General features: G+C 51.3%; 1 protein-coding gene across 1 annotated transcript in view; it reads left to right on the forward strand.

Annotated features, from left to right (window-relative positions):
* The first annotated feature begins 273 nt into the window (after positions 1–273).
* CDH5 (cadherin 5) overlaps positions 274–23,601 on the forward strand; it is a 38,593-nt gene continuing 15,265 nt past the window's right edge. The window contains exons 1-5 of the mRNA XM_005592138.4: positions 274–396; positions 13,251–13,482; positions 20,566–20,854; positions 22,297–22,413; positions 23,322–23,486. Of these exons, the coding sequence (XP_005592195.1) occupies positions 13,270–13,482; positions 20,566–20,854; positions 22,297–22,413; positions 23,322–23,486 (784 nt within the window). The 5' untranslated portion in view covers positions 274–396; positions 13,251–13,269. The remainder of the gene's footprint in view (positions 397–13,250; positions 13,483–20,565; positions 20,855–22,296; positions 22,414–23,321; positions 23,487–23,601) is intronic.

The following is a 23,601-nucleotide window of genomic DNA, read 5'->3' on the forward strand; positions in this document are numbered from 1 at the left end:
TCCCCACAGCCAGGCTCTTGGCAGGTGCTGGGCTCAGAGTCCCAGAGCTGAGGCCGGGCATTGGGGTTGAAGTGGGGTGCCCCAGGCGGGGTCCAGGGCCAGCCCTCTGTGGAGACAGCCATCCGGGGCTGAGGCGGCCGCCCACCGGGGGACCTGCCTATCTGCAGCCAGCCCAGCCCTCACAAAGGAACAATAACAGGAAACCATCCCGGGGGGAAGTGGGCCAGGGCCAGCTGGAAAACCTGAAGGGGAGGCAGCCAGACCTCCCTCGCCAGCGGGGTGTGGCTCCCCTCCAGAGACGGTTGGCTGACGGGCTCCACAGAGCTCCACTCACGCTCAGCCCTGGACGGACAGGCAGTCCAACGGAACAGAAACATCCCTCAGCCCACAGGCACGGTGAGTGGGGGCTCCCACACTCCCCTCCACCCCAGACCCGCCACCCTGCGCCCGAGGTGGGAGGGTCCTCAGCTTCCCCATCTGTAGAATGGGCATCGTCCCGCTCCCAGGACAGAGAGGCTCCTCGAGGGCATGCTGGGCCTCCTTGAGGCTCAGAGCAGGGCCGGGGAAGGTGCACCCAGAGGTGGTGCCAAGGGCACAAATGGGCATCTTGGGGCTGAAGGGGGAAGGGCAAGGGCTCGGCTCTCCCACAACTGCACTCTCCAACTCAAAAAGGCCCACTGGCCTTCCTCCGTGCCAGGCTCAGAGAAGGCAGGATTCTGCCCCAGTTGCCCAGCATGCCGGGGCAGAGGACTGGCACCCAGGCCTTGGCCTCCCCTCCATGCCCTTACCCTTACTGGAGAGGATTTACGAAGTCCTGACACCACCCTCCTCAGCCCCCCACCCATACACCACTAAAGCTCTATGCTGGGATCTGGGGAGGGGCCCTGAAAGGGGAGCTCAGAGCCTCGGCCCCTCTCTATCAAGCCAGCGCTCCCATTTCAGGATAGGCAAGCTGAGCACTGGCTCTGGGCACCTGCGGTCCTGCCTTTCCCTGCCCAAACACCATCGGGGCCCGCTATGTGTCAAGGGAGCTGTAGTCTGGACAGTGGCCCACCATTCCTCCCCCAGGCACCCTTTCAAAGGCTAGGGCCCAAGAGCCCCAAGGCCCTCACAGCTCAGGAAGTGCCCTGGAAGCAGGAGGTCTGGGCCAAGAGCCTGGCCTGGAGACAACTGCCCTGGGTACAGATCCCAGCTCTGCCATTTGCTCTGGGGTGACCTTGGGAAGGTTACCCAGAGTTTCCAAACCACAGTGGGGAACAAGCGATGATGTGGAGTTCATTATTTTACCATTAACAACTCCACAAGGTAGATATATTATTTCTTTATATTTCAGTGAAAGCAACTGAGCTTTGGAAACATATGAGCCGGTGTGGGGATTTGAACCAGGATCTCATACTCCAAAGCCCAGGCTCTTTCCCCAGATCTCAAGTGCCTCGTCTGTGAAATGCAGAAACAGTGTTTCCTTAGTCAATTAAGTGAGGTGATCTAAATCCCTGGTGCTGGGAATGGCACATAACATGGGATCTTTAAGGAATAGTGGCTGGATTTTCCTGCTAGCCCAGAGCCGATCCTGACTGTGAACGTCATAAAGGTTTTGACCCTTGAGGTATGGTAACACCCCATCAGGGAGGGGTCCTCAGGTGCCCAGCAGGTACCAGGAAGGGGGTGCAAGTGAGAGGACATTGCGAGCACCTCTGGGCACCTGCTCCATGCCAGGCTCCCTCCCCAGCGTGGACGTTTCTCATGTGTGATGGGCAGATAGGATTCTGACCAGAGAGGAAGGCCATTCCCAGGGAGGCAGCTCTGAGGAGTTGAGGGTGTACCTGGAAGGCTCTTTCACCACAGGCCACTGGAGCCCGGGCCAGGAGCCCTGGTCCATCCTGAGGTGGTGGGGAGCCTGGGACTCTCCTCTGCCTGCCCTGGAGGGCAGCGAGTATCCTCCAAGGGGCCCAAGAGCTGCTGAGTCCCTGAGCGGCCCTACCAATTTCAGCTTACGGTGATGAGGGGTAGGGGAGGTGTATACTGGCTTGGAAGGGGTTAAGCTGCCTGCCTGCAGCCTCAGCCTGAGCTATTGTGTTGCTAAACAAGGGCCGGACATGAAGGCAGGAAGCCAGAGGGGGCCACACATTTTCTGCAAAGTTGGATGATTCACTGCTGACTCGGGGACACCCAGGGGACACAGCGGACACCGTCCCAGGAAAAATCTTGGGCCTTTTTGCCCATATGGACCCATGCCTGTTCCCTGCATCCTCTCTCTGCACCCCCTCAGTCACGCTGAAGCAACTAGAATTCCCATTTGACAGATGGGACCACCAAGGCTGAGGGAAGCTGTGCAGCCAGGCCAAGGTCACACAACCAACACAAGGTAGAAGCAGGGTGTGAGTGCGGTCCCTTCTGACCCACAATCCATGCCACACTCCACAGTGAAGCTCAGAGAGGGGAAAAGCAGAGCACTCCAGGCCACAGAGGCAGGCACAGGGACAAGCCAGGAGACACCAGGGGAAGGAAAGTTCTAGGAGGCAGGTTCTGCCCTCAGGAGCTTCACCTCTGGCTGGGGAGATACTAAAACGTCTGTCCTGATCCAGGTTCGAGCTGGTGTTAAGTGGGTAAATCATGAAGGGCTTGCTGGAGGAAGAGTGGGAATCCCAGGTGCTAGGAGGCCTTGGGCAGCCCCTCTGCAGCCTGGGCCTCAGTCTTCCCATCTCTTGACAGTAGGGGATGCTCCCTAAACTAATTCAGGGACTTCCAGATTGTCTGCCTTGGACCACAGCAAAACAGTCAGATCCTGGCAGGTCCAGATACTGGAAGGACGAGGAAGTGGGACCCGGGGGCAGGCCGGGCGGGTGGTGAATGAGATTTCCTTCTGCAGAGGAACAGAAAGAGTAGGAGGTGGGCCCAGAGTAGAGCCAGGAAATGAGGTCAAGTGTAAGTCGGCCAGTCAAAACCACACCCACCAGGCTGGAGAGGGCGGGTAGATAGGAGTCAAGACACCCACACCCTTACTGGGCACCTACTGTGTGCCAGGCTTTACACTCATGATCTCATTTAATCGTCCTCCCCAGGGAGGCGGCTACTGTTGCCTCCATTACAGATAAGGAAGCTGAGGCTCAGCAAGCAAGAGATGAACCCAAGGTCACACAGCTCCCGAGCAGTTGGGCAGGTTCAAACAGGCAGGTGCAAGGGCCTCATTCTGTTCCCCACACTGCCCTCATAGTCCCAGACAAAGTCAGGAAGCCCAAAGGAGGCTGGAAGCCTCCTTAGCATGGGAAGTTTGGAGCTGTCCCTTTAGAAGGCAAGGGGATAGACTAGATGACCCGGAGCCCAGAGATTCCAGCACAAATTTGTTTCACATCACAAAATAGGTCTGGCCAACTGGTACCCTCTACCTTCATCCAGTGGGAATGAACTTGAACTCAGCCCCTGAATCCTCAACACAGTCTATGAGGATCCTCAATACAGTCTTTGGGTGATTGATTTGTGATGTCTGCCATAGGTGTGGAAAGGGGCATGTGGCAAGCTGAGTTCTGTTCTGCCAGCACTGTCTTAAGAGGTGCCCTGCTCAGGGGTGTTTGCATACTCACTGGGGACTCTTTTTTTTTTTTTTTTTTTTTTTTTTTGAGACAGAGTTCTGCTCCTGTTGTCCAGGCTGGAGTGCAATCGCGCGATCTCGGCTCACTGCAACCTCTGCCTCCCAGATTCAAGCGATTCTCCTGCTTCAATCTCCCAAGTAGCTAGGATTACAGGCATGTGCTACCATGCCCAGCTAATTTTGTATTTTTAGTAGAGATGGTGTTTCACCATGTTGGCCAGGCTGGTTTTGAACTCCTGACCTCAGGTGATCCACTGGCCTTGGCCTCCCAAAGTGCTGGGATTTACAGGTGTGAGCCACCACGCCCGGCCAGGGACTCTTAAGAAGGATAATTTTGTTGTCCCTAAAGGATCAAAACCCTATCGGTGGTCTTTTGGGCAGTCCCATGGCAGCCCATCCCATGGGCCATCAGAGGAGCTATCTGGGAGCAAGGAGGAGCTTCTTTGAGTTATACCAACAATGGTACCTACTCTGACCACCCTACGTGTTGTCTGAAAATACACAGATTTGTTTCTAAATCCTGTGAGTGGGGAGGGAGTGGGTGGCAAGACCAGAACTGGAGCTGGCACCAGGCTGACAGGCAGCACGTCCAGGTCTGGGGCGTTGAGTTCATGCACCCAGGTATGGCATGAAGTGAACTCTCAGGCCCAGAACCTGCCTGGGCAGAGATAGGCCAGGAGGCAGAGGCTGTGCTGGTGGCAGGTGGCAATCAGAAGACCTCATGGAGTAGGCAGTCTGGGGCTTGAGAAGAAGTAAAGCGCTAACCCAGGAGACAGCAAAGAAGGGCATTCCAGGCAGAAGGAACAGCCTGGGCAAAAAGCCTGCTGCTGAGAGGAAGGGCACTGTGCACTTCAGAAACTTCTAGCTCTCCTCGAGGCTGGAAGGGACAGGGAAGCGGAAGAGAGGAGAGCTGGCAGGGTGGGCAGGGGACAATCATGCTAGGCCTTGAGGGCTGGCTGAGGAGTTAGACATCCTCCAGCAGGGAGCGAGGAGGCTATTGGCAGAACCTAATGGGAGGGGAGCAGGTCTGGGACCCACAGGAGCCTATCCCAGGGCCAAACTGAGCCACAAACCAGGAGGAAGCAGAAGGGGCCAGGTCATAGCTGCCTGGCCAAATCCCATTCCCGAGGCTCCCAGGGCCTCACCCTTCATCCTCCCAATGTCTGTGGCTGCCAAGACCCGGCTTTAAATGCCTGAGCTCAAGCAGACCATTTGAGAGTCCCCGGAGAGTTTGAGGGTCACTGGGTCCCAGCCCTGTCCTGGACTGAGATTTGAGCTGTGGAATAGGAAGGCAGTGGGGAGAGCTGCCGGGGGCCACACACGGAGCTGGGTCTTCAGCGCCCGCACTCCAGCAGGCACACCTCCTGCATGTTCTAGGCCGGCTCCTCCCAGTGCCCTGCCCCTCATCCCTGACCCCAGGCCTCTGGGCTGGAGTCCAGAGCCTGCGGGAGGCTGGGCTGGGATCCTAGCTGAAAGTGGGTGTGCTGGGGGTCAGGGAGGAGAGCAGCCAGGCCTGCAAAGAGGAGCCCTGCAGGAGTTGGCCTGGGCAGGTGCCTGTGGCCAGGGCTGTGCACTCAGGAAGGCATGTTTGAGGGTGTCACAGGTCCATGAGGCCTCCAGACGTCATGTGTGTGTTCTGGACCTGGAGCCTTCCTCTGCCCCGCCCCTGAGGCCCTCCAGCCTATTGAAAACCCCGCACACTGCAAAGCCCAGACTTGGCCCCTGGAATTGAAGGCTTGAGTGGGGCTCTGGTCAGGTCAAGGGGCAGGGGTCTTCCTGGTGCTCAGGGGCAGGACCAGCCCAGGGGCTGAGGGGCTGGGCCAGCCCACTGAGGGGCTCCCATCTGGGTCCAGACTTCCTATGTCCTATTTAGCTACAAAGCCAGGGGTCCCAGGGAGTCCCAAGAAGAGCAGCTCTAGCCCCTCCCCTCCCCTGCCCTGCCCTCCCCTCCCTTCCCTTCCTCTTCTCTTGTATCCCTAGCCTCTCTTTTTGACACTGTAACTCACACAGAGCTGAGCCGATCTCACAGCCCCTTGGAGGCAGAACCCCAGATAGATGGATGCCCACAAAGGGAAAGGGACCAAAGGGAGCTTTGTGTGATGTCCCACGGTGGGTCAGTGAGAGGCAGGACTCACTCCGAGGACTGTGGTCCTCAGACCCATCAGGGCCCTCCCAGTCTGTATACTCCCACAGCCTCCTCTATTTGTCCATCAAAGCGCATGTCACAATTTCAAACTGCGTTTTTCACCACATGACTGGCATCCCTGTCTCCCATGGAAGTGGAGCCTGTGTTTATTCCAGCATGGAATTAAGTGCTTAGCACATAGTAGATACTCAATAAATGTTTGCTGCATGACTGCATAACCCCAGGACTCTAGAGAGGGCTTCAGAGAAGTGGTGACATGTGTTGTAAATCTAGGCAGAGGAGAGAGGACAGCAAGTGCACGGGCAGGGAGGATGAAACAAAGCCTGGTGGAGTGGGGAGCTTCCCAGAGAGTTAACATCCTGTGGGTCGGAGCTATGCCTGGAGGCTCACCAGGCACCTGCAGACCCAGACAGGCAGCTGGAGAGGAGCAGAAAGAGCCACAGGAGCCCCACCCTTTTCTCAGGCTGCCCAGGTGACTCAGCCTTCGGAGGACCCCTCAGTCCCCAGGCCTGGCCTCGGTGTCTGGGTTCTGATCCCAGTGGCCCCACCCACGGTAGATATAGATACAGACCTGGACCCCAGAGGCCTCTGAGGTCCTAGCCTCCCATGGGAGCATGGTGGAGCCCAGTTCCCCCTATTCTCCAAGGCTCCCCTGCTGCTTATCCTGGGCTCCATGCCCACTCACCAGGGGATTCGGACCACTGACTCCATCCTCTCATTTTGGGTCCTCCAGACCTCCCCAGACTGATGGAGGGTACAGAGGGCCCATCCTCCTCCATTTGGAACTGCCCCCAAACCCTCTCACATGGCTCCGGGGACAGCAGCATCAACAAGCATCCTGGATGCCTGAGACACGGGCAGGTACCTGGCCTCGGCGTGCTCAGCACCTACACCTGAGTTGCCAAGCGTGGCCCCTCCCTGCTCAACGCTGTGATCAGGCAGTTGCTGGGCAGCTCAGCTGGGAATTTCTGAACATGGAAATCACTTCCAAAATCCTCAGACCCTCTGAATGTCTGGGGTGCCCCAAATCTACCTGGCAACAGCTTGAGTCTCTCTGGAAACTGCTGAGAATAACCGAGAGACATGACTCTTACCTGCCGAAAGGAAACAGGCTAAAATGAAAAAAGGGCTATGACCACATCTCCAGAGGCTGCAGCCAAGAGAAATTCAGTTTTCAGCTGTGGCTGCAGCAGATCTGACTGGCCCAGTTTCCTCTGCATCAGGATGGGGAGGAGCAACTGTCTGACAAGACCCTTCCCTGCAGCCCCCATTTGTTAGCCTTTTTTTTTTGGGAGACGAAGTCTTGCTCTGTTGCCTGTCACCCAGGCTGGAGTGCAGTGGCAGGATCTCAATTCACTGCAACCCCCGCCTCCCAGGTTCAAGTGATTCTCGTGCCTCAGTCCCTCAAGTAACTGGCACTATAGGCACGCGCCACCATGCCAGGCTAATTTTTGTATTTTTTAGTAGAGGCAAGTTTTCACCATGTTGCCCAGGCTGGTCTCAAACTCCTGACCTCAAGTGATCCACCCAAAGTTAGTTGGCCAAATTTCTAACACAAAGGGCAAAAGACACAAATGAATGTGGCTTTTCAGTTGGGAAGGTCCCACAGGTGTCTCGGAGATTGAGTATAGAAGGAGCCTAGGATTTAGAAAAAGATCGATCTGGTGAGGGTTCCAGATCCACCATTCATGAGTTGTTTGTCTCTGAGCCTCAGTTTTCTCATCTGAGAAATGGGAATGATAAGTCCTACATCCTGGGGATAGTGTGAAAATTAAATGCGCTGGCATGGATAAAGACCAAGCACTGAGAATAGTTGATTATTATTACATGAGAATGTCCCCACAGAGATAGAGAGTGGGTGGCATGATGCAAAAAGCACGATTTTTGGGGAAAGACAGCCTAAGTTCAAATCCTGGCTCCACTTCCTGTGGCTATGTGACCTGAGATAACTTATTCTACCTCTCTGAGCCCCCATTTCTTTACCTGCAAAATGGGAATACAGACAACTACCTAGAAGGGTTGTTGCAAGGTTTAAATACAATAACGTGTGTCTCAGGGGAGTGCTCAGGGATGTCAGCCCTCCCCCACCGTCCCAGTCAAGAAAGAACTGTCTTGGGAGGGTGCTCAAGGCTCTGGTATGGGGGTGCAAATGGGATTACATGATCCCTGGCTCCCAAATGCCCCCAACCCAAGGTCCTGCCCCTCACCAACAGCTGACTGATGAGAGCTGAGTACTCAGACCTCCCTCTGTCCTGGCAAATGACACACAGGTGCTGTGGGGTGACTCTGCGAGAGCCAGTCCCAGCCCTGTTGGAGGGCAGGAGCTTGAGGGTGGCCCATGTGCTCCAAGGGACTTCTCTCCAGAGCTAGCAGCAGGGCCCCTGCTGGACACAGAACAGAATCCAAGGGGCTTTTCTGCACCTTCAGAGAACTTACTCTACCTCTCTGAGCCCCCATTTTGTTATGTGGGGCCAGGCAAAGCCCACTGAGGAGTTAATGTCCCCCCAGGAGCCATGTGGTCCCAGCCTGTGATTGGTGGACTCTGCCTTGCTGAAGTCTGGTGTAGGTATAGTCATGCATCTTTTTTTATTTTTTTCCCAAATCAAAGAAGGAACCTCGTTTTATTCTGAATGTGTTAGTTTTGACCCCCTTCACCCTGAAATTTTCTTTCTTTAAAAATTTTATTGGCTGGGCGCGGTGGCTCAAGCCTGTAATCCCAGCACTTTGGGAGGCCGAGACTGGCGGATCACGAGGTCAGGAGATCGAGACCATCCTGGCTAACACGGTGAAACCCCGTCTCTACTAAAAGATACAAAAAATTAGCCGGGCGAGGTGGTGGGCGCCTGTAGTCCCCGCTACTCGGAAAGTTGAGGCAGGAGAATGGCGTGAACCCGGGAGGCAGAACTTTCAGTGAGCTGAGATCCGGCCACTGTACTCCAGCCTGGGCGACAGAGCGAGACTCCATCCCAAAAAAAAATTATTTATTTATTTTTATGACTATACTTTAAGTTCTAGGGTACATGTGCACAATGTGCAGTTTTGTTACATATGTATACATGTGCCATGTTGGTGTGCTGCACCCGTTAACTCGTCGTTTACATTAGGTGTATCTCCTAATGCTATCCCTCCTCCCTCCCCCCGAGCCCACGGCAGGCCCCGGTGTGTGATATGCATCTTAATGACTGGGATACACTCTGAAAAACGAGTTCAGGTGATTTCGCTGTTGTGCAAACATCAGAGTGTGCTTACACAAACAAATCTGGATCGTATAACCTGCTGCACACCTGGGCTGGATGGTACAGTCTATTGCTCTTAGGCTCCATACCTGTGCAGCATGGTACTGTACTAAATGCTGTAGCCAATTTTAACACGACAGCAAGTATTCATGTATCTAAACATATCTAAATACAGGCAAGATACAGTAAAAATCCCATGTAAAAGATAAAAAAGGAACCTGTAATCCCAGCACTTTGGGAGGCCAACGCAGGAGGATCACTTCAGGCAGGAGTTCAAGACCAGCTTGGGCAACATAGTCAGACCCCTCCGCACTCCAACCATCTCTACAAAAAAATTTAAAAATTAGCCAGATGTGCTGGCACGTACCTCCTCACGGGGCTGAGATGGGAGAATTGCTTGAGCCCAGGAGTTTGAGGCTGTAGTGAGCCACACACACATTCATATTCCACTCCACACACATTCACACCACACTCCAGCCTGGGTGACAGAGGGAGACTCAATCTAAAAAAAAAAAAAAAAAAGAGAGAGAGATAAAAAATGGTGTACCTCTCTGTGGTACTTACCGTGAGTGGAACTTCCAGGACTAGAAATTCCTCTGGGCGAGTCAGGAAGTGAGTGGCCTACTACATCACTTCACCCTGCCATAGACTTAATAAACACTGTACACTTAGCTTCACTAAATTTACTTAAAAATATTTTTCTCTCATCAATAAGAAATTAACTTTAGTTTACTATTAGGGTAGTGCAAAAGTAATTGCTGTTTTTACCATTAAAAAAAAAAAAAAAGCCACCGGGTGCGGTGGCTCATGCCTGTAATCCCAGCACTTTGGGAGGCTGATGCGGGCGGATTGCCTGAGGTCAGGAGTTTGAGACCAACCTGGCCAACATGGTGAAACCCCGTTTCTACTAAAAATACAAAAAAAAAAAAAAAAAAGATTAGCCAGGCGTGGGGTCAGGCGTCTGTAGACACAGCTACTTGGGAGGCTGAGCCAGGAGAATGACTTGCACCTGGGAGGCGGAGGTTGCAGTGAGCTGAGATCGCACCACTGCACTCCAGAACAAAACTTGTCTCAAAGGAAAAATAATAAATAAATAAATAAAGCACACAATTACTTGTGTACCACCCTAATATAACATTTTTTATAAAGTTGGTCTACACTAGCATCACCCCAAACACAAGTAATGACTTGTGCTACGACGTCACGATGGCTGCGGTGTCACTAGGGCAGAGGAGTTTTTAGCTCCATTAAAACCTTAGGGGACCACAGTCGTATGTGCAGTCCATTGTTGACCAAAAAGTCATTTTGCAGCACACGACTGTATTTATCCATTTGACTGCTGGCTGCGGTCAGCCATAGGGATCACTAACCCGTCCCAACAGGCCCCAGGAAAGAGAAAAGCACATTCCCGTTCGCTGTATTAGAGATAGGGTTCCCAGCTGGAAACAGAGCGAACCCTGGGAGGCCAATTGAAGAGACTTTATGAAGGGACTGCTACAGAGAGGTGGGCTGCCTTAAGGAAACCAACCACTGCCTGCACAGAGGTAGGCTCGGATGTTGAGGTACCCAGAGACCAGCAACAGCGCTTCTGCCTGGAATTCCCTTCCCTTTCCTGGCAGTCCTGTGGCTGGCACTCAGATGTGGGCTGAAACATCAGCTCTCCCAGAGGCCTTCCTGGCCTCACAGGCCCAGTCAGCTGCCCCCTCACTCTCTGTGGCACCTCCCATTGTAATTCCTTGAACATCTCTGATCGCCAACTGATATGTTTCCTCATTGACTTACTTATTTTCCTGTTGTTCCCATTATTGCACACTCCCCAAGAGCAGGCTCCATCTGTCTCACTCACTGAGGCACCCCCACTGCCTAGCATGGAGCCCATCATGCAGTAGGCACCCAGCACCTATCAGCTCAGAGCCTGGGCGCTCACCCTGTCCTGTTTGCCCTGAGAACTCTCCCTCTCCCTGTTTCTCATTTTCGCTTCTGTCTGTTTCACTTTGTCATCTTTGAGTCACTTCTCATTTGAGGGAGGAAGAAAGAATCAAGACTTGCACTTCCTTTCTGGACAAAGAAGGAAATGAGCCACAGGGTCTGGACCCAGTGAGGCTGGGGTAGGGGTCATGCCTGCTGCCTCCCCTGAGTCAGGGACCAGCTTCTTGGCCAGGACTCCCAATCTGCCCCCCTTCTTCTCTAAGCCTTTGCTCACCACCTTCCTCCTGCCTAGAGCATCCTTCAAGGGCCTCAAGTCTCTTCCAGGTTGACCCCCTCATTTATGGCTGAGAAACTGAGGCCCAGAGGGGTCAGGGCATCCCCCAGGCATATGGCACCTGCATTCTGGGGCCTATCCCCACCCGGGGAGTCCACTTCCTCCAGGGCCAGAGACAGGAACCAGAAGGCAGGGGCCGTCGATACTAAAATCAGTGGGTCCAGAGGTCAGCGGCCCAGCACAGACACCCTCAGCCCTCACTGAGGTCAGCCCGGCGCCAGTAAATCAGGGGAAATGTTACTAGAGTTTACAAACCTCTTGTGATGTACAGAGTCCAGCCTCTCCCTGTGGCCAGGCAGGAGACAGTCAAGGGAGGAGGCCATCCCATCCAGCACCTTGTAGATCCTTATGTGCCTCCAGATGTGAGCCCTGGTTCCCTCTCCCACCCACCTGTTCTTCCTCTACATCATCCCAGGAGCTGCAAGTCAGTAACACAGGGACCCCGGAGGGTGGAAAGACAGAGTCAGGGCTGAGAGAACATGCTAATGGCCAAGGTCACAGCCCGCACTCCTCATGGGGCAGTAGAGAAAACCCCTGTTCCTGGAATTCAGCATGAAGCCAGGCCTTGATCTCTGGTTAACCCACATCCATACCCTACAGACCTGCCTTCGAGACTGTGCATCCTGTGCAACTGTACAGGGCTTGCATTTCAAAGGGCCTCATGCTTGGTTTAATGTTCTGTCTCCTTCTTAAAATTCTGTTGCACTGGGCCACACAAATTATGAAGCCATTCCTATGAACCCAGACCCTCAACTCACCACCCCACCCACCCCTGCTCTTCTGACAGCAAAGCTGACCACTCACTGTAAGATCTGGAGTGAAGGGCTGGCCCTCAGGGTTAAGACAGTTGGATTTTCCTAAGAGCCTTCTGAAGACAGAATCAATGCAAAGTTGTCAAAGGGGCTTTCAGGCAGGAGGACGTCTGCCGAGAGGAGGCTTTAAATCCTACCCCATAGCAGCTGCTGGGACAAGGGAAGGCAGGAGGAAAGGACTTGAACTTCTGGGCCAGACAACCTTGGTTCAAATCCTGGCTGTGCTCCTTACAGTTTAGGTGATTTCAGGAATGTTCCGAAACCTCTCTGTACCTCTTCTGCAAAATGAGGGTTATCATTACACCAACCTGGAGGATGATGGGGAATATTAAATAGATAAGACATATAAAGTGCTTGAAACAGTGCCAGGCAAAAAATAAGTGCTTGATAAAGATTAGCTATCAGACACCTGGGTTCCAATCTGAGTCCCACCACTTACTACAATGGGAACTTAACATCTGTGTGCCTCAGTTTCCTCATTTGAACAATGAGGATAACCTGACCACCCAATGCCTGGGGACTTAGGAGCTGCCATTGGCATCAGCCTCACACCCTCTTCCTGGAGACCTTCCCCACAGGCCCTCCTGTGGGCTCCCATATCCCCTGCACTTGCTTCCATCCTAGCACAAGACTCACAGGTAGAAATGGTTTCCACATCTGTTTTCACCTTCCCCGTTCGGAATTCATCAAGGCATGAAGGGGGTCTGGTTCTGCTGGTGTCAGCAGACAGTGAAGGATGAAGCAGTGAATAGATAAAGGGAGTTCGGTTCCCTGTGGGAGCTGCTCACACCCTTAGGCAGTGGCCACCACATGCGGGAGATGGCTCAGAGTGGTGGAAGAAATTATAGGGAAAGGACGCAAACCCTCTGGAAAGGTCAAAAGGTTTTGCATAACTTCGGGGAAGAATAAGCAGAAGGCAGCTGTTCTACCCTGAGGCAGAGGGTGAGAAGTAGGTACAAGGAAGTGTAGGGAAATGTATCCTAAATGGGCTTGTTTACTCATGTTGTCCTAAAACCTACCTTTGCTCATCCGAGTGCCTGACTGCTCCCTGAAAGGGGGAATGATAATGTTAATTACCCGCAGATTACGTTTGCCCCAAGCTTTTAGCATTATAGCTAGCTGCTCTCATGCAAAATACCTGTGTCTAAGTACTCCTTTCATCCGTCACTCAGACAGAGTCTGAAGGTGTCTCCTCTTTCCCCAGATCTGTTCCTCCTGGGAAGATGCAGAGGCTCATGATGCTGGTCGCCACATCGGGCGCCTGCCTGGGCCTGCTGGCAGCGGCGGCAGCAGCAGCAGCAGCAGGTGCTAACCCTGCCCAACGGGACACCCCCAGCCTGCTGCCCACCCACCGGCGCCAAAAGAGAGACTGGATTTGGAACCAGATGCACATTGATGAAGAGAAAAACACCTCACTGCCCCATCATGTAGGCAAGGTAAGGCTCAAGCCCCAGGACAGGAGAAGCCATCAGCAGCTGGCCCGTAGTGACAGTGGTGGTGGTGATGGCGATGGTGGCAAAGGTGGTAATAGATATTGTGGTGGTTGTAGGAGTGGAGATGATAAAGGTGAAGGTGGTAGCAATAGTGGTAGAACTCGTGGTGGTGGAAGGAGTGGTGGTAATGGTGGCAGTGGTGATGGTAGTGATAGTGATGGTGGTGAGGATGGGAAAGGGCAAGGTGGTGGTGGGAGTGGTGGGAATGGTGGTGGTGGTGATGGTGGTGATGATAAAGGTGGGTGGTTGTCATGGCTGTGATGATGGTGGTGGTGATAAAGGGGTAGGTGGTGGTTGTGATGGTTGTGATGATGGTGGTGGTTGTGATGATGGTGATGTGATGATAAAGGGGTAGGTGATGGTTTTGATGGTTGTGATGATGGTGATGGTGGTAATAAAGGGGTAGGTGGTGGTTGTGATGATGGTGATGGTGGTGATAATAAAGGGGTAGGTGATGGTTGTAATAGTGATGATGATGGTGGTGATGAAAGATAAATGTTGATGGTGGTGATGATGGAAGTGATGATGATAGCGATGGTGATGGTGGTAAGGATGGGGAAGGACAAGTTGGCAGTGGTGATGATGGTAGTGATGGTAAAGGGGCAGGTGGTGGTTGTGATGGTGGTCATGATGGTGGTGGTAGTGATAAAGGGTTAGGTGGTGGTTGTGATGATGGTGATGGTAGTGATGATAAAGGGGTAGGTGGTGGTTGTAATGGTGATGATGATGGTGATGATGATGGAAGTGATGATGATAGTGATGGTGATGGTGGTGAGGATGGGGAAGGAAAAGGTGGCAGTGGTGGTGATGGTAGTGATGGTAAAGGAGCAGGTGGTGGTTGTGATGGTGGTGATGATGGTGGTGGTAATGGTGATGGTAGTGGTGAAGGATAAGTGTTGATGGAGATGGTGGTGGTGATGATGGTAGTGACAAAAGATAAGTGTTGATAGTGGTGATAATGGAGGTGACGATGATGGTGGTGGAGCTGGTGGTGAACTCTATGGTTCAATTTCTCCCAGACCTTGGTCTGTAAACTAGATATCACTAACAGAAGGGCCATCCAGTGCCCAAGCTGAGGAGACTCATCTGGCCTGGGGGTTCAAGGTTTAGGACAGGACCAGCCAAGCCTGCCATGAAATTTTCCCATTTGAAAGATCAGAAAAGAACTGTGCAGCCTTCCACAGAATTGTGCTGAAAATGAAGTTAACCATCCAGGCCATATTTTTGTCAACTCCAGTCTAGGCCTTTGAACCTCCTCAAAAAGCCCTTCTCTCAGGCTATCCCTGGTTCCCTGTGACCCCACAAAGCTCCCCATATTCCACATCACCTGTAATGAGGTACCTGACCCAAGCCTGCCCTCCAGGGCAGGACCTCAGACTCTGACCCTCACTTTGTCCTCTTTTAAAACGTGTCTATCCCAAGCCCATCCTCCTAGAGCTCAGAGCATATCTGAGTGACTGCTGAATTGCCTCACCATGTCAAATTGTCATTGATGTCAAAGCCATCCAGTCTAATTGAAAGGAATGGTCCTAGTAGTGGAATTTCACACACAATGACAGGTAGATGGACTGTGTGCTTTCAGAATTTTCAATGAGGAGGAAAGTTTCTTTTGGGTGCATTAAAATCTCACTTTGTCAGCTTCTTGGAATCTAAATGATAGGTGCAAAAAAGAACATATCAATGTACTGAAGAAAGGAAGGATCATTCCAAGCACTGGACTGGGTGCCAGAAAGATAACAACAGTGGGCTAAGGCAGACATGCTCCCCACCCTCATGGAGATGGCAGTCTAGAGCAGGGATCAGCAAACTACCCACTGCGGGCCCAATCCAGCCCACTGCCTGGACTTGCAAATACAGTTTTATCGGAACACAGCCACATTTATTCATTTACGGTTTGCCCACAGCTGCTTTCATGCTACAATGGCAAAGTTGAGTGGTGGTGACAAAGATCAAATGACCCATAAGTCTGCAAATATTTGCTCCCTGCCCTTTACAGAAACAGTTTACCCATCCTGGTCTAGAGGGGCAGCATACTTCAGACAAAGAATCCCACAAATGGTGTGGGGGTGCCCTCTGGCTATAGATAAACAGACTGGAGAGGAACTTTCGATGGGAAGGCCCAGTCTGGCCATGGTACCAGAAATGCCCCAGCAGAGCTTGGTCTGCGGACCGGGTATAGGGCCATCCCATGCTCAGGCTGAGAAGGCCGGTGTGACCTCAGGGTTCAGGGTTTAGGGCAGGGCCAACCATGGCTGCCATGAAATTTTCCCATTTGGGAAATTAGGAAAGATCTGTGCAGCATTTGACAAAATTGGATGGGAATGGGGCCAGCTGGGGAATCTCCACTTGGAGCCCCACCCACAGCCAGCTGGCTGTGCCCATGGCTCCCAACAATAACTGGGATCTTGAAGTCCTCCAGCATGGCCACTCACAGGGGGAGACACTTGCCCAGGGTCACACAAGGAGACCAGCACAGAGCCCCAAGGAGAACGCAGCCATAGGAAAACCGGCATTCCTGACTCTCAACACAAATGCGAGCTCTGTGTCATAGAGGAAAATGTCGTCAATCCACCTGCATCCTTCCTGGTGGGATAATTGTGCCTTGAATCAGCCTCTAAAAAGAATGTCTGACCTCAAGGAAAATCTGTGGAGTGAGTCAGGGAAAGTCCATAGAAAGTGGGGGCAACCTTTCAAGGGCTTGCCCAAGGGTCTCTAGCAGCAGGAAGAACGCCAGGCCTGCTGTCATTTGCCAACAGCGTTCACTTAGCCCTGGCGTGGGGCTGGGTCTCCAAGGAACCACGAGGGGTCGTCACACTGGGAAAAAACAAGGGTGTGTGGAAAAGGCAAGGACAGGGCTCCAAGGATCACCTCCAGCTCCTGAGGATGTCATCCGAGGGAAGGAAGTCCCTGTTTATCAAGGTCAGAGCCTGGAGCCTTTGTTTACAGACGTGACTGAACAATGGGAGCAAGTCCTGAGCTGCCTTCTGAACCCACAAATATGGGTTTTTGGCATTGAGATGTTATGTTTAAATACAGTGATCTTAGAAAACAGGGGTGGGAGGAGTGGAGGCTCCCAGAAACCCATAACCCTCATCTAATCATGAGAAAAACAGCAGACAAATTCCAACAGAGGGGCATCCTGCAAAATACCTGACTCGTACTCCTCAAAACTGTCAAGGTCATCAGAAACCAATGAAAGTCTAAGAAACTATCACAGCCATGAGGTGCTTAAAGAAACATGATAACTCAGTGGAATGTGGTATCCAGTGTGGAATCCTGAAATAGACAAAAGATATTGGGTAAAAAAAAAAAAACAAAACAAAAAACTGAGGAACTCTGCATAAACTATGCCCTCTGGTAAATAATAATGCATCCGTATTGGTCCACTAATTATAACAAATGCACCACACTCATGTAAGACGTTCATACTCCGGGAAAAAGAGGAGCAGGCGTCTGGGAACTCTCTGCCCTAGTTTCTTAATTTTTCTGTAAATCTGGAACTGTTCTAAAAAATAAAGTCTAGGGAAGAAAAATTGAAGGGAAGGAAAACAGAAACTGGACACTCATATGAAATTGTATGCAGAACTCCAATCACACAGATCCAAGCTGATTTCCTCCCTCCATCCTCCCTGCCCTGGTGGGTCCTAACACATTCACCCAGAGCCCAGTTGGAAGACCACCATCTTATCCTCACCTTGAGCAACTCACACAGGGCCCCAGACTGTCCCCTTCTCTTTGAGTCTCCACTGTCCTCACAGGTCACCGGTTACAGAACTGAGGCATAGCTTCTTGCCTCTAGTCCAGCTGTTCATCATGCATCCCAGCCACTGGGCCTTAGTACATCCTCATGAACCCACCTGCCCCCTGCACGCCACAGCCCTGCTCCAAGATGCTTGTCGCTGCCCACCTCTCTCCCACCCTCCCCAACCAAGGGGGCGATCCTCACTCCCTGTCTCCACTTCCTCCCCTTCTAGACTTTTCCCTAGGCTGCATCATCTAACTTCCCACCCTATCAACCCCTGTCACTGCCCTCACTGAGGGCTCCAATGACTGCACTGCTGCTAAACCCTGGGGACACTTTCCAGACCTCATGGGATGTGGCCATACCCTTCTGGAATCTCCCTCTTCTTTCTTGAGACCCCAGCCTCTTTGAGTTCTCTGGAGGAGTCCAGCCCTTTTTTTTTTTTTTTTTGAGAGTCAGAGTCTCACTCAGTCACCCAGGCTGGAGTGCAGTGGCGTGATCTTGGCTCACTGCAACCTCTGCCTCTGGGGCTCAAATGATCCTCCTTGCTCAGCCTCCCAAGTAGCTGGGACTACAGGCGTGTGCCACCACAGCCAGCTAATTTTTTTTTTTTTCTGTATTTTTAATGGAGATGGGGTTTCACCATGTTGGCCAGGCTGGTCTCAAACTCCTGACCTCAAGTGATCCACCCACCTTGGACTCCCAAAGTGCTGGGATTACAGGCGTGAGCCACCGCACCCACCCGAGCCCAGCCTTTCTAAGAGTCCTCACCAGATGCCTTCACGTAAAATCCCTTGCTCTATTTGACCTTAAATCATGTGAGGCAGACTCAGTAGCTTATGCCTGTAATCCCAGCATTCTGAGAGACCAAGGCAGGAGAATTGCTTGAGCCCAGGAGTTTGAGAACAGCCTGGACAACATAGTGAGACCCCATCTCTACAAAAAAATACAAAAATTAGCCAAGCTTGGTGGTGCACACCTGTAGTCCCACCTACTCCAGAGGCTGAGGCAGAAGGATCGATTGAGCTCAGGAAGGGGAGGTTGTAGTGAGCCAACACTGTACCACTGTACTCCAACCTGGACTACAGAGTGAGACCCTGTCTCAAAAAAATAAAAAGAGGTTGGGCGTGGTGGCTCACACCTGTAATCACAGCACTTTGGGAGGCTGAGGCAGGCAGATCGCTTGAGGTCAGGAGTTTGAGACCAGCATGGCCAACATGGTGAAATTCCGTCTCTACTAAAAATAGAAAAATTAGCCAGGCGTGGTGGCACGTGCCTGTAATTCCAGCTACTGAGGAGGCTGAGGCAAAATAATCACTTGAACCCAGGAGGTGGAGGTTGCAGTGAGCCAAGATCATGCCACTGCAGTCCAGCCTGGGCAACAGAGCTAAACTCCATCTCAAAAAAAAAAAAAAAAAAAAAAAAAAAGCAATGTTGCACTTCCTCAGCGTGCTGGCCTCTGAGGCTGCAAACCTAGGTCCTGAGAGCCAAATGGGATCTGTGCCCTCTGTTCTCCTAGTGGGAGCCTGGCACCTCCCAGGCACCCAGGTATATTTTTTAATTGAATAGAATTCTATTTTGGGGACATACTAATCTTCTATGAGAGTATCATTGTATATGCATAAAATACTATTCTACGGGAACTGTACTGTTCCTAATATTTTCTGTTTCTATGATTCTTTAAATGGAATGTTTAGCAATTCTAGCCTTCTAAGATCCTCTAATCTGTGGCTCTATTATTAATAATTATTAACTAGCACTTATTGAGCCCTGTTTCGTGTAAGATGCTTTACATATATTATTTTCCAAATCTTATTCCTTGGGACATGAACAGTACATGTTACACAGAAAAATGATTCTGTGGCCTGAGAAGTATGGAAAATCCTGAGTTACACAAAGTTCACTGGAGTTCTCTTCTGCAGAGCTGTACATTGTAAATCTCCAAGAAGAGAATATTTTATATACCATTTCCTGTACTGGGCCCAGGGGTGTGCTGATAAATGTTTGACAACTGGCTGTCCAGGGGAAAGGGTTTGATTTGTAGTACTTGCCAATTTCCACAGTGTAAATACTCTCAACATGTCTCATTTCAAGCTATCGATGTGATGTCATCGAAGGCCAAGACAAGATGGGAGAAGATACTCATGAGCGCATCATTATTTAGTATTTCCATCATACAGATACCATAAACACAGATAACCTCAAAACGTAGTCAAAGGTAGCAAAATAATTAGGAAGCGATGAATTCTGGGAATTTGTTGTTTTTCATATGATTTATTTAATTGTAAGTTTATATAATTTAATTTGTAATAATGGCTGTATTTAACAATCAGCTCACAAATATTCCTGAAAATTTAAGCTGGTTCTCAAAAGCCAAGGTGATACAATCCAGTGCCAGCACACCACTGGCTAGGACTCCATCTTTGTGTGGAACAGCAAAAGAGTTCAGTGTTTCCCAGAACTCATCTTCAAAGGTGCTGTTCTACTCAGAGCAAAGCAACATCAGAAGCGATATTATTTCCGTTTTACAAGTGAGATAACTAAAACTCAGAGAGGTTAAGTGACTTCTACAGGGCAAAAATATCCTTTGCCTTCCAATGGCACCAAGTATATTTTTCCACTCAAAAAAAAAAAAGTTTTCTAAGCACCTACTCTGTTCAGGCACCATTCTAGGCATATTGGGACTCTGCCAGGCAACTCACACCATGAGAACAATTCATTGGTGACTAGTCAGAGGTTCTTTTTGGCTTTTTAAAAATTTTATTTTCGGGGGTACATGTCCGTGTTCGTTACATGTGTATTGCATACTGGTGGGGATTGGGCTTCTAGCGTACCCATTACCCAAATAGTGAGCATTATGGCCAATAGGTTATTTGTCAACGCTCACCCTTATCCCAACCTCCCCTCTATGGGAATCCCCAGTGTTGATTATTTCAATTTTTATGGTCATATGTACCAATTGTTTAGCTCCTACTTATAAATGAGAATATGTGGTGTTGGATTTGTTGCTTCTGGGTTAGTTCACTTAGGTTCATTTAGGATTATGGCCTGCAGCTCTATCCATGTTGCTGCAAAGGACATGATTTTATTCTTTTTTATGGCTGCCAGAGGTTCTTGATAAAAACCTCAGTGTCACACTTAGAGACCCTGGCCAGCACCACACACACCACAAACACACATGCACACACATGCACATGCACACTTGTGTACACATTCTCATTCACATACTCTCACATGCAGCCGCCGCCACCCATTCCCAGTTCACGTCACCTCTTCTTTTCTAGATCAAGTCAAGTGTGAGTCGCAAGAACGCCAAGTACCTGCTCAAAGGAGAATTTGTGGACAAGGTCTTCCGGGTCGATGCAGAAACAGGAGACGTGTTTGCCATTGAGAGGCTGGACCGGGAGAACATCTCAGAGTACCACCTCACTGCTGTCATTGTGGACAAGGACACTGGCGAAAACCTGGAGACTCCTTCAAGCTTCACCATCAAAGTTCATGACGTGAATGACAACTGGCCTGTGTTCACGCATCGGTTGTTCAATGCGTCCGTGCCTGAGTCATCGGCTGTGGGTACGTTGTATGCCCACTCTGTCCTCCTTCTTCTCCCTCCTCCCTCCCTCATCCCCAACCTGGGGGCACCTCTCACATCAGCCACTTCACTGCCTGGGGTAGGAATCCAGTGAGTTCAGGGCAGTGATTGTAAGGCCTGTGTTGCCACTTTATATGATTTGAAAGAAACTCTAGTTCCTAACAAGCTCTGATCTGGCCACAGGCTGAGCTCTGACCCTAGTCCTAGACCTAGCCCTGATCCTAATCATGGACTGAGCCCTGACTACAGTCATAAACTTGGCCCTGATCCTGATCATGGACTGAACCCTGACACTAGTCATAGACTAAGCCCTGATCCTGATCATGGACTGAGCCCTGACTCTAGTCATAGACTGAGCCCTGATCCTGATCATGGACTGAGTCCTGACCCTAGTCATAGACTAAGCCCTGATCCTGATCATGGACTGAGCCCTGATCCTGATCATGGACTGAGTCCTGACCCTAGTCCTAGACCTAGCCCTGATCCTAATCATGGACTGAGCCCTGACTACAGTCATAAACTTGGCCCTGATCCTGATCATGGACTGAACCCTGACACTAGTCATAGACTAAGCCCTGATCCTGATCATGGACTGAGCCCTGACCCTAGTCATAGACTGAGCCCTGATTCTGATCATGGACTGAATCCTGCCCCTAGTCATAGACTGTGCCCTGATTTTGATCATGAACTCACCCCGGCCATCAGAGGCACAAACGTATCTCACTACTCTTTGGAACAAACTCCACCCACTGCCTCTGACTCTCAGGACTAGCACACAAAGAGTATAGCCTTTACATGTGAAGATTGTCATGGCCTGCCACTAAGGCAAAAGGATTCATCTCTAGGGGCCATGCAGGAGTGGTGTGGGGAACAGAGCACTAGCCCCAAGGTGTGTCACCATCCTGGGCTCTGGGCTCAGGAGGTTATTACTCTACCTCTTCAGAACCCCCCAGACTCCAGGGGGTGCCAGAAAAGAGCTTCCCTCCTCACCCCCTTAGTCCAGAGTCTCCAGCCAGGGCCCTAGGACCAGACCTTTCGGTTGAGTGTGTGATCCTGGAGTTCAAGGGGATGCGAGAAGTGACACCCCTTTGGGGGGCACCTTTCCAGGAGAGGGAGAAGCAGCTCATTGCTGTCCTCGGTTTCTCTCCCTGACCCCAACCCTCTACCCCCTCCCTCTTTTCCCCAGGGAGCACACAAGCCACCTGATCTCTTTGACCCCTTCAAGGTTGACCTGGCTGGGCTTCCACTGCCACCAGCACTTTGCCCCCATGCAGGCTCCTCAGAAAATAAAACAGCCTTTTCTTCCCAGGACCTGGGGGAGGTAGGGACAGAGCACAGCCTGAGCCCCATCTGCTGTCTTCCAGGAATGGGGTAAGGGGCCTTGTAGTCACAAGTCAGTAACCCCAGGATTCTCTCTCTGCAGGGACCTCGGTCATCTCTGTGACAGCAGTGGATGCAGACGACCCCACTGTGGGGGACCACGCCTCTGTCATGTACCAAATCCTGAAGGGGAAAGAGTATTTTGCCATCGATAATTCTGGTCTGTGTGACTAACAATCCTGGACAGTCACTGACTTGGAGGGACGAGGGGAGGTGGATACTCCAGGTGCATGTGCTAAGGGAAGTCCAGGCTGACAGGTGTCACTGCCACTGAACCACACTGTGCCATGGAAGTAGTCAGTATCATACATAAAGACAAGGCGGCTGGTCAAGGGAGAAGGAAGCAGGCAGGTGCCCAAGACATGGACTCAAGTCCAGGGAACAAAATCAGGATCTCGTTACCCAAGAAGTGACCAAGGGGTAGCAGAGGACGCTGGCTAGCTGCTCTGGGTGCAGGTTCAGACAGATCTGGATTCCAAAGCCAGCTCTGCTACTCACCCCCTCTAGAGACCTTGGACAAATCAACTAACTTCTGCAAGCCCTAGTTCCCTCATCTAGGAAGTGGGGATGCTTATATTTATATTGTATGGTAGCTGTAAAGTTTGAGTTAGATTGTATAACAAGGCCCATAGTAATTGCTCATGTGGTGACTTAACAAAAAATGTAAGGACTGACTCTTGCGAGCAAGACAGAAGTCCAGTGGAACTGTCTTTCAGAGAGATGGCAAATGTGTCGCACAGATGCCACTACTATGCTACAGTGCAACAAGGCAGACATCATTAATCTATCACAGAACTCTTTCCCTTTGAGCCTAGATATGGCCTCATGGTCTTTGTCAACACAATATTTCAGGTGGCGAGAACCAATACTGAACCCAACTATTGGGCCAGCTTCGGCCTCACAGTATACACCATGGAGGTAGTGGGTTGTAGACTCACAGTTCTCAGCCCCAGTTGCACAGTGGAATCACCTGGGAAGCTCTTAAATCGGGTTCTCTCTGGGCAGGCTCCAGGCGTCAGTATTTTCTAGAAGCTGGTAACATGGCTCCTGCTGGGACTCTTTTTGCAGGACGTATTGTCACAATAACCAAAAGCTTGGACCGAGAGAAGCAGGCCAGGTACGAGATCGTGGTGGAAGCGCGAGATGCCCAGGGCCTCCGGGGGGACTCGGGCACGGCCACCGTGCTGGTCACTCTGCAAGACATCAATGACAACTTCCCCTTCTTCACCCAGAGTGAGCCCCTCCTCTAGGGCCCTGGGAAGGGGGGCTGGGATACCCCAGACTCAGTGACTTGGGGCTCTGGGAGAAGAGTTACAAATCCCTTTACCTCTCCCTCTATCCCAGGGTA

Source organism: Macaca fascicularis, chromosome 20 (genome assembly GCF_037993035.2).
Source record: "Macaca fascicularis isolate 582-1 chromosome 20, T2T-MFA8v1.1".
Lineage (NCBI taxonomy): Eukaryota > Metazoa > Chordata > Mammalia > Primates > Cercopithecidae > Macaca > Macaca fascicularis.